General features: G+C 51.7%; 2 protein-coding genes across 2 annotated transcripts; both read left to right on the top strand.

Moving 5' to 3' along the window:
* Positions 1-1,383: 1,383 nt before the first annotated feature.
* ACET3X_004443 (uncharacterized protein) lies at positions 1,384-2,322 on the top strand (the record flags this gene model as incomplete). Its single annotated transcript, XM_069450648.1, has 2 exons — positions 1,384-2,219; positions 2,268-2,322. The coding sequence occupies 2 exons, from the start codon at positions 1,384-1,386 to the stop codon at positions 2,320-2,322; spliced, it is 891 nt and encodes a 296-aa protein (XP_069308421.1).
* Positions 2,323-4,287: 1,965 nt separating this feature from the next.
* On the top strand, positions 4,288-13,411 carry ACET3X_004442 (uncharacterized protein). The gene is made up of 4 exons (XM_069450647.1): positions 4,288-4,491; positions 4,543-4,569; positions 4,711-10,155; positions 10,210-13,411. Exons 1-4 carry the CDS (start codon positions 4,487-4,489, stop codon positions 10,529-10,531), a joined length of 5,799 nt encoding a protein of 1,932 aa, XP_069308420.1. The 5' UTR covers positions 4,288-4,486; the 3' UTR covers positions 10,532-13,411.
* Positions 13,412-14,065: the final 654 nt, after the last annotated feature.

Raw genomic sequence — 14,065 nt, 5'->3', positions numbered from 1 at the left:
TCATTCTCGATCACTTGCACCGTGCTCGTTACAAGTTTGTGGCCCGCTGTGGTGGCATGTAGACAGGGTTGTTGCGCAAGATGGTGTTGCGCTATACGTCATCTGAACCACGAAATCGAGACCAACTGATCGTCCCGCGTGGAAACCTGCACGTCGGACGTATCTCTTGGCTGGGCATCCGCCATTCAAGTATCTACACAGGGCCAAGGGCGCCTGGACCCTACGACTGGATGTCTGGTGCGCTTGGTATGATTGGTTGCTAGGGGTCTAAGATTGTGTTGCTTGGGTTCGGTGCGATTACGGTAGACATGTGAAGCGAAGCTAGCAGCAGATCGCGCAGCTGGATCTCACGACTACCACCTCCATGCCACGAGAGCAACTGCGCGCCCGTTGAGCACGACGTTGGAGCTTTACGCGAACTACTACTTCGAGGGAGAGTGCTAAGTTGTAGCGACTAGCCAGGAAATGGAGGCTAAACAGTAGCCACGAACAAGTCGCGACACCACAGCGTAATTCTGCACAGCCATAGCTACAACATCTGAGCAAAACAGCACAGTGCGCACTCAGAACTTTTCGATACTCGAAGCAGAAGCTGCTCTTCTGATTCCACATTCGCATTTTCGTCCTCGCCACTTGTTACCGCTTGTCTAAGAGATGGTTGTTTACTGTTGGTTCATGTTTTCTGGACACCTCTGCGCATGCTACAATGAGAGTGCAGCGGCATGAAGTGATGTGTCGCGAGGAATATTCGGGCGTGGAACCGAGTAAGACATTTTGATTGCACGGATTCGATCAAGGCTCATGGTCGTCAATGTACATCAGTCGAACCTAGTCTTCTCGTCTTTGCCTGATATCGATGATTTTACGTTTGCTTTGTCCGCGCTCATGTGCGTCTCTTTCTGGGTGAGTGAGACGCATAATTTCACTCTTATGCGGCTATCGTTTTGCATGTAGATGAATGGTGCGGGTTTATTCTCATTTGTGCTTTCCTCGCTCACTCTTGGATTCACGCGCGCTCCTACAAAACAGTGCTTCTTCGTCATTGCCCGCGAAGTGTTTCTTGGCGCTGTTCATATCCTTCTCTCACTTCTGTCCCAGTTGTCGACTTGATCTCTTACACTCCATCTCATTCACATACTATCAGTATGGTTCATTGTTTTCCTAGCCAAACATTCCAGCTAGATAAATAGACCTTCCATCGCTCAAATGGCCGATACCAACAGCGCCGATACTGGACTTACAGACATTCAACGATTTAATCGCCTCTATCCCGAAAGTTTTATACATCTCACGGGCGACCAAGCTATCGATCAAGGTCTTATCGACATCGTACATCAGATACTCGCGTTGGAGGGCTCCGAAATACCCTTCCGTACGCCCACAATGCCCCCCAATCACAGTCTTCAACCACAGACACCACCCACTGGAGTCGTGTCTAGGCCTCTCATATCTCGCGAGAACAACGTCACAGCTCCGCAGCGAGAACCGGCAAAGCCTGTTACTACGCTTGTTTCCATGCTGCCCCAAACCACCTACAATGAAGCAGATGATGCGGAGGGCACCGTGAGAAGTGCGGCATATATCAGAGTACAGCTCCAGCTACTAAAGTGGTTGGGATCCCACGCATCCGATACACTCACTGTCGGAAAAGCCTACAACTGGACGGAAAACATCGCGGAAGACAAGTGTCCACAGGCCAGGGATGCGCTACGTCTATGCTATTACATGCGTTCCCAAGGCTTCGACACTTATGCGACATTCCAAGAAAGCATAATGTGCCTCTATATCGCCAATCAGACTACTGAGGTCAGGGATAGAAAGTCCGATCGGCTATATTGGTGCCAGAACTTTTTGAACAACGACCTTGCTCAGGTACAACGAAATGTACCTGTATCCTCTGGAGCTCGTGGAGGAAGACGCAACGCTGTCTCATCGGACTCCAATCAACCCGCAACACAAAGCCTCCTAGCTTCTTTGAATGCAGTCACTGCAGCAGGCAATGGTGCCGCTCGTGCGCGATCCCGAAATATTCTTGCTGTCACCAGCGGCCAAAATGGTCAAGGAGAAGAAACAGGGGGCGGCGGCGGTCCTGCGTCGGAAGATCACGCAGGGCAGGAAAACGGCAACGGCCAACCGACCGTGGGCTCTCGTCCGGCACGCATCGCTGCCGCAACAGCGGAGCTAGAGTCTCTGCTAAACTCCTATCCCCCTAATACAGTGTATGTCCTCACCCTTACCTTAGAAGCATGATCTAACATTGACTTCAGTGCCATCGACGCCGCTATCGTACGCTTAGCAGAGCTAAACAGCGAGGGGAACTAAGCGATGTGCAGGTGCCTGAGACGGGAAGACAACGGAATGATAGTGATGCTGGAACAGCAGTCGAATGATTGTGAAGCTGTTAAGCAGCGCAGTCGTGACTCTGAAGGTACGTACAGTAGTAATCTGCACACCTTATACGGAGCAACTGAGCCGTCTTTTATTTGAACGTAGTTGGACAGAGGTAATTATGCGTACGAAAAACATCGTCCCTCAAATCGCACGTCTTGACGACAAGCGACTGCAGTCCGTAAAAAAAAGTCTTGAAATATTACGCTATGCTTCTCTGTTCTGACGCTTTTGATGGGGGTTGGTTATACAAGTCACCCGATTCAACACCCACATCCATTTCGAATCCCAGAGCTCTGTTGTTCAATACCAAAAAAACGACCTGATTGAGGCTCATGGCCGGCGCGTGCTCCTCGAAAATTTGGTAGACTGCAACCATGTTCCTCCGTCGCAGGGCAGATGTACAACAAGATCGAGGGAAGCACGCCTCCTCTTCAAGGCTCTGTTATCTCTGGCATAGTTTCCTAAAAGCGCTGGGAACGTCTGTTATGTGCAAGGGCACGCCTACGTTAGGGCTGACACTGTGGCAGTGAAACGCGATGGGTTGTTCATGGTGCAACAATGTTGCTATTAACGTGATTCAATTCGAATTGATGCTGATGAGTAAAACATTACAAAGATGCAAGGGCGGTACCTACGCACGCGGATACAGTCATGGATTCTGATGACGAGTGTCCAATGACCACGACCATGACCGAGGAACGATGCTGTACTGTCACGCAACATCATCATGACTGGTTAGCAGCAAAGACGGCCTTGAGCGGCCAAGTGGTGTCGCAGTGTGCAATTAGACGACAAAGAATATTTTGCACCACCCGTTCCTGGCTCCTGCTCGAGAATGCGATCCAGGCGTTGCGCTAGAGCTTCGCGCGTTGTTTACGACCAGCACGGGCGTATCGCGGACCGCTATCTGCAGCCAGCCACAGGCGCGGTACCAATGGCAAGGAAAGGTAATTCGCGTAGCACGAAAAGCGTTGGACCTGCGTTCGTTGGACTCCACTTTGAAATTACACGTTCAAGACGCAAGTGCTGCGGGGAAAACGTCGCATTTCCATGGGGGAGCGCTGGGGCCAGAAGACCAAAGAATCAATAGAAAAAAGGAAGATGTGTAGAAGAACGATATCCCCAGACAATATGTCGATGCAAGTATGCGCTAGCTGCAGCGCTCCATGCAGATCAGTTCAAGCGAGAGGTTGGGTCCGTCCGGTACATCCGCCTTGCCACGAATATCAGAGTTGTCGCGTTTGGATGTGTCGAATAGAGCAAAAAGCGACACGTAAAGGGCAGCACGGTTTGCAGCTGCTGCGACAAGTAGTGGTCAAGGGCTTGCCGGTGAGTAGCCTTGCAAGCCACCAGGGCACCGGAGAGCTCTGGGTGGCTGTCAGAAATGATGATGGTAGCCTAGCCTGGTGACAACAAAGACGCGTAGAGTCACGATAAGGCTGGGGGGCTGGTGTACCCTGTATTGAGAGCTCAGAGTAGTGTCGCGAAACTGACGCGACGTCAAATGCGATCATCGCATATGATTACGGGTAGGTGGAGGAGTGGAGATGTTGGAAGTTGGTCTTTGAGCAGGCGTGTTGGTGCGTAGACATGAGGCGGTGATGGATCCGGCTAACGCAGAGGCCACATTGCTTTCAAAGGCAGTCGCGACCGGCGCAGTCCATCGCAACACGCCCGATAAGCATCAGCATACGTCTCCGACGCGGGAGACGACTTTAGCAGTGCAGATGTGCATTCTGTTTGTACATGCCTCACGCTGGCCGGCGCCGTTGATGTTGCAAAAATTTCCCTCTGCTCCCTGAAACGGGACGCACGGGCCACTGCACTAGCCCGTTCCTGGTGGTGATCCAGCCTACTTAATGACCTGTTCATTCTCTTAGATAGGCCCGCAGCCCACCTTCTCCGAACGCGCTCCCGGCACCGCATCGAGTTACCACTCCGTCACGTGACTTACCCACACCCCTCTGACTGCATAGCCCAACGTCAATTGCCGTGCTCAGTGCTTCAATGGCCACGCCTGCGGGCGCCTAGTAATTTCTAATTCTTCCGGTTGCGCTCCACTTGCGGGCCTGCTTGTTCATCCTGCAGCGCAAACATGAGGTATGTCGCATATCGCATCGATGCATGCATGACGCGCTAACGCTTTGATAGTGCCACCAGATTGGACCGTCTCGTAACGTAAGTATACCCGGTCGCATCATCTTGCATGCTCTTCGCAACGCGAAAAACTATGGTTGCAGCTCTTCTGCGACAAGTTGATCTTGCTTCGACAGCCTTGCCTTACCCTATACATTTGGATTCTGGCTGACCCACGCCAAGGCTTCTCGAGACTGGCAGCACAGCATTGATCCGAAACACAGCAGCTGATCAACTAGCCGATGTCCAAAAACAACATCCCGATGAACTCTTCAATCTCCTCACTCGAGTCATTCCCTATCTGCGTTCCAAGAGCTGGGAAACCCGAGTTGCTGCTGCCAAGGCCATAGGAGGCATCGCCGCCAATGCCGACAAATTTGACCCCAACGCAGAGGACCCCGATGAGCCTGTCAAACCAGAAGGCCAGCCAGAATCAAATGGCGATATCAAGTCTGAGGACACCAACGGCGCATCAGTGAAGAAGGAGGAAAATGGCGACAGCGCTCTACCACCACTCACCGAGGGGCTCGATCTTGCTACACTTGACTTGCCTTCCATCCTCAAGTTTGGCAAAGTCTTAGCTTCTCTCGGAACCAAGGAACATGACTACAAGCTCGCGGCCATGGATCCCGCTGAACGACTAGAGTACCAAAAGAGCACCCTACTCAAGCGCCTCGGCCTTGAAGGCGCATGGGTTGAGGATCTTACACCACCCCAAGAGCTGATGCCGCAAACGCCAGCTCCCAAGACCCCTGCTATAAATCGTATCGACACCAACATCTCACGCTCAGATAGCATGAACAATGCTAGTTCTCCTACTGCAGGCACACCTGATGGTAAAGGGCTTAGCAAACGTCAACAAAACGCCCTTAGGCGTAAGAACAAGAGGCAAGCTGCCGGAGGTGCTAACAAAGTACAAGTCGTCGACTTCAACTCAAATCTACGAAAGGACTCGCAACCAGAACTTGCTGAGACGCCAGTACGCCCACATCCCGTGGCCCTCAAATTTGAGAAGTCGGAGAACGGTGACGAGGACGAACCGATGAACGACTACTTCTCCCTCGAGCGCAACGGTGGGGATGACGATGCGAAATTCGTCAAAGAGTTCAAGGGCGCGCCAGTAGCGGAGAAGTCATCATTCCAGACCGAGGCTGAAGAGTCTGGATTGGAATGGCCATTCGAGCGCGTATGTGCGTATCTCTCCGTTGAGTTATTTGACTACACATGGGAGGTACGTCATGGTGCCGCAATGGGTCTTCGAGAGATTCTTCGTATCCACGGCGGTGGTGCTGGCAGACGGAAGGGTCTCAGTCGGACTGAGAATGATCGGCTCAACCAGCGATGGCTCAACGATCTAGCGTGTCGCATGATCTGCATCTTCATGCTCGATCGCTTTGCAGACTTCACTGGCGATAACGCCATTGCACCTATTCGTGAGACGGCCGGACAAGCCCTTGGTTCATTGCTGCAATACATGTCTCGCGACAACGTTCTCGCAACGTTTCAGGTTCTCAATCGCCTCATCATTAACCATAACCTTCCCCTCGACACTAACCCGCTAAGCGCACCCTGGGCCTTGTGCCAAGGTGGCATGATCGGTTTACGGTATCTTGTCGCCGTCAGGAACGACCTGCTCCTTGAAGATGGCACGTTGTTGGACGGGGTCCTCGCTGCAGTTATCAGCGGTTTGAGCAATTCCGACGATGATGTTCGAGCGATCAGTGCAGCGACTCTCATCCCGGTCGCCAAGGAGTTTATTGAGATGCGCCCCAAGTCACTTGAAGGGCTAATGAACGTAGTCTGGTCTTGTCTCTCCAGCTTACAGGACGACCTCAGCGCAAGCACTGGTTTCATCATGGATCTGCTGGCGAAGCTTTGTGGCTTTCCTCAAGTTTTGGAAGCCATGCAAGCCAACGCACGACAGGATTCAAGCCAATCGTTCCACGAACTGGTGCCTAGACTGTTCCCATTCTTACGACACACCATCACCAGTGTTCGTGCGGCAGTGTTGCGTGCGCTGATTACGTTCCTCAATATCCAGAGCGAAGGCGCAGACAGTTGGGTAGATAGTAAGGCATTACAGCTCGTTTTCCAGAACATCCTGCTCGAACGCAACGAGGGCGTATTGAAGCTCTCTCTCCAGCTTTGGAACGCTATCGTGGATACTCTGGGTAGCCAGCTGGCCACTCACATGGAGCCTATACTAGATGCTGTCATCCCCCTCACCCTAACGCCTATTGGAGTTTCTCGCCACCCAATATCGCTGAACAAGTCACTCCTCATCAAGCCTTCCGGGCAAGCTATGGGCCCACCGCCAGATTCCGAGCCGAGTCGTAAATCATCTCCGCCGGATGCAGGTGAGCCTGCTCGGAAGAGGAAGAAGTCTCGCCACGGAAAGGATGATATGTCAACGCCCACTCCAACTTCCCAGACCCATAACGTTGATGGGCACATGATTACTGGCGATCTCGAACTCATTGGAGCAGACGTGATGATTCGTTCCAGGACCTCTGCAGCACAGGCCCTTGGCAAAGCGATGGGGGCGTGGCCTGAAGAGCTGAGGATGGAGGCTTTCAAATCTAGACTATTGAAGCCTCTGTCTTCTCCTAGCGCGTCCACTCAACTGACGGGCGCGATTATTATTGAGGAGTTTGGAAAGAATCTGGCGACGAAAGATGCCTTGGCTGAATCGTTCGTTCAGGCCCTCCTACCTATCGTCGAAGGCGAAAGGCCAGCCGCCTACGAGGATCTCGTGCCGAAACTGCAGATCGTTCGAACCCAGTGTCACTCTTTGCTGAGTATCTTCCACGAAGCACATGTGCAGAACCTGCCAACGATTGCTGCTCTGGTTCAGGGTATGCCGAATGCTAATCACTATGCTTTTGGCATCGCCGACGCCGAGAAGCTGCTCAATGTGCAGTATGAGAAACTCAAGAAGGGAATGACACCATCAGCCCGTATGGTGGCCGGAACGAACCTGGAAACGGCACGTAAGGAGGTAGAATCGAGTATCCAAGAGGCCAAGGACATCAAGGAAGAGCGTGATGTCCGTATCAAGGCCGCTGCAGCTGGTGCACTAGTGGCACTCAACTCACCCCCGAAGAAGCCATCCCCACCGATCAAGGCCATGATGGATAGCGTCAAGAAGGAGGAGAACGTTGAGCTACAGAAACGCTCGGCGGCTGCCGTTGCGGGCTACGTCGTCTTTTTGGTCAACGCGAAGAGATCCGGCGTAGTCAACAAGGTTGTCGGAAACTTGGTCAAGTTTTACTGCATGGAGACAGCTGAAACACCCGAGTTTGCTGGACAGTCACACATCGAAACAGGCATTCTGACTCTGAAGAAGGATGAAGACGTGCGTGATCATCCAGATGCTGCTCGATTTGCAGAAGAGTCCAGAGCCGCTAGGATCACTAAACGTGGTGCGCGAGAGGGCTTGGAAAAGATCGTCGAAAGTTTCGGCGCTGAGATCTTCGAGAAGGTCCCCATCCTCAAGGACCTGATTGAACGACCCATCAAGGACGCTTTTACCGAAGCCACACTTCCAGCGCACATCTTCAACGAAGACGGTGTCTTTGGCCAGGAAGTCGTTGATGCTTTGTCGACTCTACGTGCCCTGGTCGGTAGCTTCCACCCGAGTGTTAGGGGTTTTGTCAAGGATCTGCTTCCACTCATTGCAAAGGCTCTTCAGAGCAGGCTGTACGTCTTACGGTATGCAGCTGCCAAGTGCTTCGCCACCATCTGCAGCGTCATGTCTGTGGAAGGTGTGACGATGCTTGTCGAGAGCGTTCTACCGACCATCAGCGATGGTGGCAACGTGCACGCCCGCCAAGGAGCCATCGAGTGCATATATCACCTCATCCATGTCATGGAAGATGCTATCTTGCCATACGTCATCTTCCTCATTACTCCCGTTCTTGGTCGTATGAGCGACTCAGACAACGATGTACGGTTGCTCGCTACAACCAGTTTTGCCACACTCGTCAAGCTCGTACCCCTCGAGTCCGGTATCCCTGACCCACCAGGTCTTCCGGATTCCCTTCTCAAGGGACGAGACCGAGAACGGAAATTCGTTGCTCAAATGCTCGATGCGAAGAAGGTGGAGCCTTTCGAAATTCCTGTCGGTATCAAGGCGACGCTTCGTTCATACCAACAGGAGGGCGTTAACTGGCTGGCTTTCCTCAATCGTTACAACCTTCACGGTATCCTTTGCGACGACATGGGTCTTGGCAAAACACTACAAACACTATGTATGGTGGCTAGTGATCATCACTTGCGCGCAGATGAGTTTGCCAAAACCGGCGATCCAAACTTCCGACGTCTCCCGTCCCTCATCGTATGTCCGCCTACGCTATCTGGTCATTGGCAGCAGGAAATCCGTCAATATGCGCCCTTCCTGAGTTGCGTGGCTTACGTTGGCTCCCCACCTATTCGTGGTCAGCACAGGAACCAGCTCGACAAAGTGGACATTGTCATTACTTCGTACGACATCTGCAGGAATGATGCGGACATCCTCAAGCCTATCACCTGGAATTATTGCGTGCTTGACGAGGGTCATCTGATCAAGAACTCCAAGTCGAAGACCAGTCAGGCCGTCAAGCAATTTCAGTCAAACCATCGTCTTATCCTCTCCGGTACGCCCATTCAAAACAATGTGCTAGAGCTCTGGTCACTCTTCGACTTCCTCATGCCCGGCTTTCTCGGTACCGAGAAGGTCTTCCAAGAGCGTTTCGCAAAGCCCATTGCGGCCTCTAGGTTCGCCAAGAGCTCGTCGAAGGAGCAAGAAAGGGGTGCGCTGGCAATCGAAGCCCTGCATAAGCAGGTCCTTCCTTTCCTTCTTCGTCGTCTTAAAGAGGAGGTGCTTGACGACCTACCACCAAAGATCCTACAGAATTATTACTGTGATCTATCTGAATTGCAACGTAATCTCTTCGACGACTTCACGAAGCGCCAGGGCAAGGAGATTCAGTCCAAGGCTGGTAACGCTGATCGGGAGAGCAAACAACATATCTTCCAGGCTCTACAGTACATGAAGAAGCTTTGCAACTCGCCTTCACTCGTTGTCAAGGGTCCTACCAACAAAGCCTATGAGCCTACCCAGCAGTATCTCAAGAAGCACAACACCACAATCGACGACATTGCGCACGCACCCAAGCTAGGCGCTCTTAAGGACTTGCTTGTCGACTGTGGTATCGGTGCATCCGACGTTGTCAGTGACAAGTCTGCCGCTGCTAATGGCGACCTACCAGAAGCTGTGTCTCAGCATCGCGCCCTTGTCTTCTGCCAAATGAAGGAGATGCTGGATATGGTGCAGCATAACGTGCTCGAAAAGCTTCTTCCTTCCGTGCAGTTCATGCGTCTCGATGGTGGTGTCGAAGCAACCAAGCGCCAGGAGATTGTCAACAAGTTCAATACCGACCCCTCATACGATGTCTTGCTCCTGACAACTAGTGTCGGTGGTCTAGGTCTCAACTTGACTGGTGCCGATACTGTCATCTTCGTTGAGCACGATTGGAACCCGCAGAAAGACATTCAAGCTATGGACCGCGCTCATCGTATCGGCCAGAAGAAGGTCGTGAACGTGTACCGAATCGTGACGCGGGGTACCTTGGAAGAGAAGATCTTGAAGTAAGCATTACGAAATCCCCATACCTAAAACGTCCTACTAACTAATCTTTCCAGTCTCCAACGCTTCAAGATCGACGTAGCTTCGACCGTCGTGAACCAGCAAAACGCTGGCCTCCAGTCCATGCAAACGGATCAGATTCTTGATCTCTTTAATGTCTCCGCTGACTCGAACGATCCTGCCGCACTACCAGCGCCACCTAGCAATGCCAAGGACGATAACGTGGGTATCGATGAGAATGATGCCGTGGACGCGACGGGTGCGCTAAGAGAGAAGGGTAAGAAGGGCTTCTTGGACGAACTCGGAGATCTCTGGGACGAGAAGCAGTACGAGGAGGAGTTTGACCTCGACGGCTTCCTCGGCAAGATGAAGACGTGAGGCAACATCGGTTGAGCACACATACAGTCTTTTGGCTTGAATGTGCTCTTTTTACAAGCATTCAACGTCTACCCACCAGGCTAGGCATCCTGTTTCAATTTCAACAGGCGTATATTGGTGTTTTACGGGCATTGCGGTATGGCATGTAGGGTGCCAGCATGTTGTTGATCAGGATAGGCATGGTTTTTGCACTCACAGGCTACTACTGTGGAAGCGTGTGTATTAGCATGGCGTTGGATGGGGACTTTGACATCTTTGTATCTTTGCTCCTGTCGTAGGAGCTTGGAAGGCACAAGTGTTTATGTATATCTGGCCTGTACGATTTCGGTATGAGCATACTGAAAGGTTGTTACACATACATGCTACTTAAGCACGTTGGAATAAAGTGGTGACTAAGATACTAAGATGTTGTGATGCAATGTGCCGCGTTGTGGTAAAACTCACCTTGGTGAGTACTGGTCGTCTGGAAGATGCTCTATACATCGACAGACGAACATTTTCATAGTACCGCATCGAGACAGAATATCCTTACATAGATACAGAACGCTAGAAGATCTACAACGCGGCCCTCTTATCGCGTCAGGAGTTTGGGGCAGGACTGTACCATGCTTCTCTCGTAGTCGCTGTACATTTTCCGCTAACAAACACGCTCGATCAGAAGTATCAGAAGAACCTGTTTGCCACACTGGATGAAGAGGGCTGGCCGCACCGTGTCCAATCGATAGATACTTATTGGTAATATGATACAGAAGTTTGGACCATGGGACTCTGAGGATGAGAAAGCGCCGAGGATAATTATGCGGGGAGTTGATGGGTGTGCGGCATTTGCCTAGTTGTGAGAATCTGGGTGTAAATATTGCTGTGCTGGCTTTCTTTTGTGACCGGAATTTGCAGTATGTAAGGGAAGAGTAGAAGCAGAAGAAGCAATGGATACGGGATATATAGGGTGGTGGAATATTCAAACCGGCATAAGACGAGAAAACGTTCGTATAGTGAATGACCGGCTCACCAAAACTTTCCCTAGCCCCCAATAGTCGTACCAGACCGTTGCACTGGTAACTTCAAAAAAGCATTTTCCTTTGGCAACGGCTGCTAATCTTCGTCCGAGATAGCGTACCCTTCGAGTTTGATGTGAACGCCGTAATCGTAGCAGATGGAGCCTTCAGCATGCGGTCTATGTTGCATGATTTCAAAGTTGAAAGCCACTGCTCTATGTCGTGACGCTCGCGGGACTATTAGTTTGTTTTTCGGTGAGCAATGAACGAAGTCTATACAAGGGTTGCTAAGAACGGAGTGGGAGGCCTGCTTAATTTGATGGCAAAGTAACTGTGGTACTGAACACTCTTGTTGCGCGTCAAGACGCTTCATCCATGCTGCTGAGTGGAACCGAGGCCATTCGCGCTTTGACAGTGCCTGATGGGAATAAAGCGGACCCGTCGAGGGCTTCGTATAGCAGGTTACAGTACCCTGTGTGATATGATCAGCGGTCGGATCTCGACCAATGCACTTTGATGACCAACTTTATCTTTTTCGGCACACGGGCTGAATCCTGCTAATGAAAGTCTGCTGCACCTTCTTGGTCGCGGTTAGCAACGATTGTTCAAATTTAAAGTTGAATCCAGCCGTGGCGGTGCGAATTTGAACAATGCAAAATGTTGTTGTATGTTCTCTTAGGGAGATTCCGCAAATAGCCCAGGATCAGCGGTATCGGAGACGAGCTTATGCACGATGGTCCCAGGCATAGCATGTTTCTGCGCTCGAACAGCTATTGCTTATTACCACAACGACAAGACTATCTCTGTACCGTAGGGTGATAAGGTTTCCGCAACAAGTAGTGGTTCCAGTTCTGGGCAGATGACGAATTCCTGGTCGTAGGAGAAGTTAACCAGGTGACATCCAGCATGCAAAGATCGGGTGTTCCCTCGAATCATATGAGTAATAGCAACAAGGTCCTTGGGGTGTGCTGGGAGCTGCATCCTTTAGCTAGCAAGCTTTCGCACCCCGAGGTTTTCCATATGCGCAACTTGCAGCTCCCATTGTGCATGCAGACCATACGCAGTAAACCATTCATACTTACGACACCACTGTAGAGATGGTAGTTGTAAGAACCCCAGCTGTAGGCAGTAGACTGAGACCTGGAGGATTCCTGTTCATGTGTTCCTTTGGACATGTGATAGATGTGGAAGGTGCGCTCAAAGGTTGTGAGGTGCACATGGGCCGTGGATCTACATGCCGCAAAGGAACATGGCCCAAGGTCCGAGCAGACGCAGCCAGCAATGACTACCAGACACTGCGGACGTAAAGCCAGTGGCCTGATGGAGAGATGCGGAGGTAAGTGAAGATCTAGGAACGTATGCTCTCAAACTGTCAGAAAAGCAGCTATGGTAGGAGCGTGCATTCACAACCAGATCAAATGCCGAATGGTGTTTGGGTTGTTAGTGTGGGTCTCTTGTCTTCACGAGCCAGAGCTGAGCACACCAATCGCAAGCTGCACGCCTCATGATTTCAATCCCGACGTCGAATGACTGACCGCCTTATCTCGCTCCGAGAACGCCGCTCTCTCACCAGCCTGATAGTCGTGTGCTGCGATGTGATCGGCATTGATCATGTGGCAGCGGAGAACGCAGTTAGGAGGGTCTCCTGGACGTTGTCGCCGATGCCCACCGGGGTTTTCCCGGCTGCAAGCAAGTGAGCGGCACGTGCAAATGAAAGCGAGGGGATCGCGGTTGAGACGAGTGCAGCGCACCATTGTATCCATGACTGTGAAGGCTGAAGGGCGAAAAAAAAAAGAGCAATTCGGCTAACAGCAACAATGACGAAATGGGGAGATGGAATGGTGAAGTATGTACGACCGGCGTAAAGACGGTGGGGTGAGGCCGAAATGAAAGTCAAGCTGGACAAGGCGTGGTGGAGACGAAAGAGGACAGCGCAGAAACAAGCTAGGCCGTATTCGTAAGCGGCTAAAATGTTCAATCTCCTCTCCTCGGCAAAATGGCCTCACCAATGTTTTCGTCGATTCTGGGGCCACGGCGCCTTGCACAAAGGACCGTTCTGTCGTGCAAACGCCGGCACCGGCCTGAGGACAGCACGGAGAGCATTCGGTCACGTCTTTCGCAGATGACAAGGCCGAAAAGAAATGTTTCGCTGAGGCTAGTTTACGCTCACGTGAATAGCACCGTGGGATGTCTGCAAAACCAAGCATACGCTGACGCGCCCTGCAGGTTCTGCAACACTGACATGCTATCAGCACTATTTCGGGATAAGGATCTCCAGAGGCTTTGCTGGAAGCCCCATGCCCCGGTGGAGAACCTCTGTTCAACGGGCAGCACGATAAGGACGCCCCTGAGGATACCCTGTTAGGATCGCCACTTAGAGCTCAAAGGCGCACCAAGCTGCGGCCGTCGAAACAAACGTGCCTTGCGATATTCTCGAAACGGCAATGCTGTATTCTTCCGCCTATAGCGCGTGACTAGAACAACAGCCGCTGGCCTGGTGCAGCAAGACAGCAACAGCAGCAGACTCTCGACTGAGCGG

Source organism: Alternaria dauci, chromosome 3, assembly GCF_042100115.1.
Source record: "Alternaria dauci strain A2016 chromosome 3, whole genome shotgun sequence".
NCBI lineage: Eukaryota > Fungi > Ascomycota > Dothideomycetes > Pleosporales > Pleosporaceae > Alternaria > Alternaria dauci.
Note: the sequence above shows the minus strand (reverse complement) of the source record. Positions and strands in the feature narration are given on the sequence as shown.